The sequence below is a fragment of the Elephas maximus genome, chromosome 7, assembly GCF_024166365.1.
Source record: "Elephas maximus indicus isolate mEleMax1 chromosome 7, mEleMax1 primary haplotype, whole genome shotgun sequence".
In the NCBI taxonomy this organism is placed as follows: Eukaryota; Metazoa; Chordata; class Mammalia; order Proboscidea; family Elephantidae; genus Elephas; species Elephas maximus.
Window position 1 is genome coordinate 118461364 of NC_064825.1, and position 4522 is coordinate 118465885.

The 4522-nt window shown below is 37.0% G+C and overlaps 1 protein-coding gene across 1 annotated transcript; it reads left to right on the plus strand.

Moving 5' to 3' along the window:
* Positions 1 to 2801: 2801 nt before the first annotated feature.
* LOC126080572 (putative olfactory receptor 5AK3) lies at positions 2802 to 3737 on the plus strand. Its single transcript, XM_049891764.1, has one exon. It carries the CDS (start codon positions 2802 to 2804, stop codon positions 3735 to 3737), a length of 936 nt encoding a protein of 311 aa, XP_049747721.1.
* The last annotated feature ends 785 nt before the right edge of the window (positions 3738 to 4522 follow it).

Below are 4522 nucleotides of genomic sequence, written 5' to 3' on the forward strand. Positions count from 1 at the left end.
TGAACCTCGCATCTTTGAAAAGCAGGATTTACTTATTCCTCCCCTTCTTTTTTTTTAAACTTTTTATTTTCAGATACCTATAAATTCACAGGAAGTTGCAAAGACAGCAGTGAGAGACCCCATGTACCCTTCACTCAGTTTTCCCCCAATGGTTACCTCTTACACAATTACACTAGGACATCACTGATGTTGGTATAAGGCATGTTTGTAGTTCTGTGTCTTTTTATCACATGTAGATTTGTGTACCCACCGTTAAAACCAAGATCCAGAACTATCCTACCACCACAAAGATCTCCCTGGTACTACCACTTAGACCCACACTCACACTTCTCCCTAATCCCTGGCAGGTACCAATCTGTTCTCCATCTCTATAATTTTGTCATTTGTGTGAATATTATGCAAATGGAATCATACAGTATATGAGCTTTTGAGATTGGCTTTTTTTCTCTCGGCATAATGTACTCAAGAGCCACTCAAGTTGTGTTTATCAATAGCTTTTCCTCTTTATTGCTGAGTACAGTTCCATGGTATAAATGTACTACAGGTTGTTTCATCACCCACCTATTGTAGGACATTTTGGTTGTGTATACTTTTTGGCTATTACAAATTTAAAAAAAAAAAAGTTGCTATTAAAAATTATGTACAGGTTTTTGTGCAGATATAAGTTTTGTGTGAACATAATTGCCCAGGAGTGGAATTTCTGGGTTGTATGATAAGTGTGTGTTTAGTTTTTTAAAGAAACTGTCAAGCTCTTTTCCAGAGTGACTGTACCATTTTACATTCCCACCAGCAATGTATGAGAGATGGTTTCTTGGCATCCTCACCAACACTTCGTATTGTCACTGTTTTTGTTTTTTGTGGTTTTTTGTTTTGTTTTGTTAATTTTAGCCATTCTGATAGGTATGTAGTAATATCTCATCGTGTTCTTCATTTGTATTTCTCTGATGATGTTCAACACCTTTTCATGTGCTTAGTTACCATCATATATGCCTCTTTGGTGAAATATCTATTCAAGACTTTTGCCTGTTTTCTAATTGGATTGATTGATTTTAATGTTGAGTTTTGAGAGTTCTTCATATACTCTAAATATGAGTCCTTTGTCAAATACGTGGTTTGCAAACATTTCCTCCCAGTCTGTAACACTTCTTCCCATCCTCTTAACAGGGTCTTTTGCAGAGCAAAAGATTTTACTTTTGATGAAGATCAATATACTGATTTTTTTTTTTTTTTATGAATTGTGCTTTTGATATCATCTCTAAGAATTCTTTACCAAGCCCTAGGTCCCTGTGGAATAGTCTAAAAGATATGATATCATCTGAAAGGTTTATAGTTTTATATTTTACATATAAAGCTATAACCCATTTTGAGCTAATTTTGGAAGAGGTGTGAGGTTTAGCTCATGGTTGATTTTTTGTCTATGGATAGCCAATTTCTCCAGCACCTTTCGTTGAAAATATTTTCCTTCTTCTATTGAATTGTTTTTGCACTTTTGTAAAAAAAATCAGTTAGTTGTATATGCATGGATATATTTCTGAGTTTTCTCTCCTGTTCCATCTTTATTTCTACCCTTCCACCAATAACACGGTCCTTATTACTTTTTTTTTTTACTTTAGCTACATAATAAATCTCAAGGCCAGGTGGGCTAATGTACTCAGTTTTTTCCCTCTTTTCAGAATTGTATTAGCTACTCTAGTTCTGTTCTTTCTATATCAATTTTATAATAACATTACCTATAACTAAAAATTATTACAGAGATTTTGATACAAATTGGCTTAAACCTGTATATCAATTTGGAGAGAACTGACATTTTACTACACTGAGTCTACCAGTCCATGACAGGAGCCCTGGCAGTCAGTGGTTAAGAGAATTGTCTGCTAGCCAAGAGGTTGGCAGTTTGAATCTGTTAGCCATTCCTTGGGAACCCAATGGAGGCTGTTCTACTCTGTCCTATAGGGGTCTTTAGGAGTTGAAATCAACTCACGGATGGAAACAGGTTAATCCATGAACAAGTATATCTATTTATTTAGATATTCTTTCATCGGCATTTCATAATTTTCCATATACAAGTTCTGTACAGGTTTTTGTTAGATTGACACCAAAGTTTTTTTTGTTTTGTTTTTTGGGTTTTTTTGGGGGGGGAGTTTTTAAATAGTGTTGAGTCAGGGCCAACTTGACCGCAGCTAAAAAACAAAAATAAAAGTTGTTCAGAGTAGTTCCTTATCATCGTTTTTACATCTGCAGGGCTTGTGGTGAAATCCTGTTTTATTCCTGTTTCATTCATCAGCCATTTTCACTCAGGCTAGTGCACTGTTAGAAAGGAGGCGAGAGATGCAAGATGAGGAAAGGCAGCTAAGTAGGAGCAAGATAATAAAGAACTCCATGGGTGACTCAAGATTTTCAGATAAAATAATTTGTATTCAGGTATATGGGTATATTTTAATTAAAAATGTAGTGCATAAAAAAGAATGCAAAACTAAATAAAAGTATATTTCTTAATGTTTCTTAGTTGATGTATTGATGAGATGTTAGTTTGCACGCTGAGAACACAGCTACTGGCCCATGGCAATGTCCTCGAATTGTACAATAAAGTTGTCAAAGTTGGTGGCAGGTTTCAGCCACCTGCAACATTGTCTATAATGTGCAAATCAGTTATGTCACAGAAAATATCCTCTGGCCCCTCTATGAAACCAAATATTAAACCATTTCCAATTCTGAAATTAGTTAAAGGACCACAATGATATTACCTTTCTCCACTTTTTTTTGTTTGGAACTTTTCAGCTGATATTTTAACTTTGCTACACATGGAACAAGAAAATGGTACTGAAGTCACTGAATTCATTCTGCTGGGATTTGCTGGTCAACACAAATTTTGGCATATCCTCTTCATATTGTTTCTAGTGATCTATGTGGTCATCCTACTGGGTAATATTGGGATGATCTTACTCATCAAGATTGATTCTGGCCTTCATACCCCTATGTACTTCTTCCTCCAACACTTGGCTTTTGTTGATCTCTGTTATGCCTCTGCTATCACTCCCAAGATGTTGCAAAACTTCGTAGGGGCAGAAAAATCTATCTCATTTATGGCATGCATGGCACAATTGCTAGTCTATGGTATTTTTTCAACCAGTGACCTCTACATCCCAGCTTCCATGGCGGTGGACCGCTATGTGGCCATCTGTAATCCACTCCTCTATCCAGTAGTCATGTCCCAGAGAGTCTGCATTCAAATGTTAGTTGGCTCATACCTCATGGGTTTCATAAACGCCTCTGTAAACACAAGTTTTACCTTCTCTTTGAACTTTTGTAAATCCAATGCAATTAACCACTTTTTCTGTGATGAACCTCCAATTCTTGCCCTTGCATGCTCCAGTACTGATTTCAACATCACGCTACTAGCAGTCTTTGTGGGGTTTAACTTGATGTTCACTGTGTTGGTTGTAGTCTTCTCCTATACATATATCCTGGCCACCATCTTGAAGATATCTTCTACAGCTGGGAGGAAAAAAGCCTTCTCCACCTGTGCCTCTCACCTGACAGCAGTCTCCATTTTCTATGGGGCTCTTTCTTACATGTATCTACACCATAGTACCACTGAGACTCAAGAGCAGGAAAAAGCAGCTTCTGTGTTTTATGGCATTATGGTCCCCATGGTAAATCCCATGATCTACAGCCTGAGAAACCACGAGGTGAAAGAAGCCCTAAATGGGATCAGAAAAAAAGTGCTTCTAATTTAAGCCTCAATTTCTAGTTTTCTGTACATGCAAACAACCAGGCTGGCTAACTGACAGTGCCTCTTTTTAAGAAATCAAAACCAAAAGCCAACCGACATAGACAAGTTGCTCAATCTTACTAATAGTGAAATGTAAATTAAAATAAGGATAACCACTTTACACCATCCAGCTGCCAAAAATTGAGAAAAAATGATAATGCCTATTACTTGCTGTGACAGAAGGAAAAGGATATTATTATTAATAGAAGATTGAAGTGTTATTTTACTTTATTAATGGAAGATTGAAGTGTTATTTCACTTTACACGGAATCTGGCAAATATACTTTTAGAAGAAAAAAAATCCTGCCAACCAGAATTTCACTCCTGCAAACCAAGCTAGAGAAATCAAAGTTCAAATTCATAAGGCTGTCTCTTCAAAGATGTTTATTGTAGTACTGTTTATGAAGCCAAAACCAGAAAGTGAGTATTGCTTAACAAGGAACTAAATCTGTGGTGTAATTCCAAAATCTGTGTTAGTTATCTCTTGCTGCATAACAAATTTCCACCAACTTAGTGACTTAAAGAACACACGATTATTATTTCACAGTTTTGTGGGTGAGAAATCCCAACCTGGCTTAGCTTCATCCTTTGCAAGGCTGCAATCAAGGTGTACCAGGACTGGGTTCTCAACCGAGGCTCAACTGGGGATGGATCTGCTTTCAAGCTCCCTCAGACTGTTGGAAGAATTCATCTTCTTGTGGCTGTAGTACTGAGATTCCTGCCTTCTTGCTGGCTGCTGGCAGAGGGCTG

Coding starts and splice junctions, on each gene's coding strand:
- LOC126080572 (XM_049891764.1), top strand. CDS start 2,802: ATGGAACAAGAAAATGGTACTGAAGTCACTGAATTCATTCTGCTGGGA.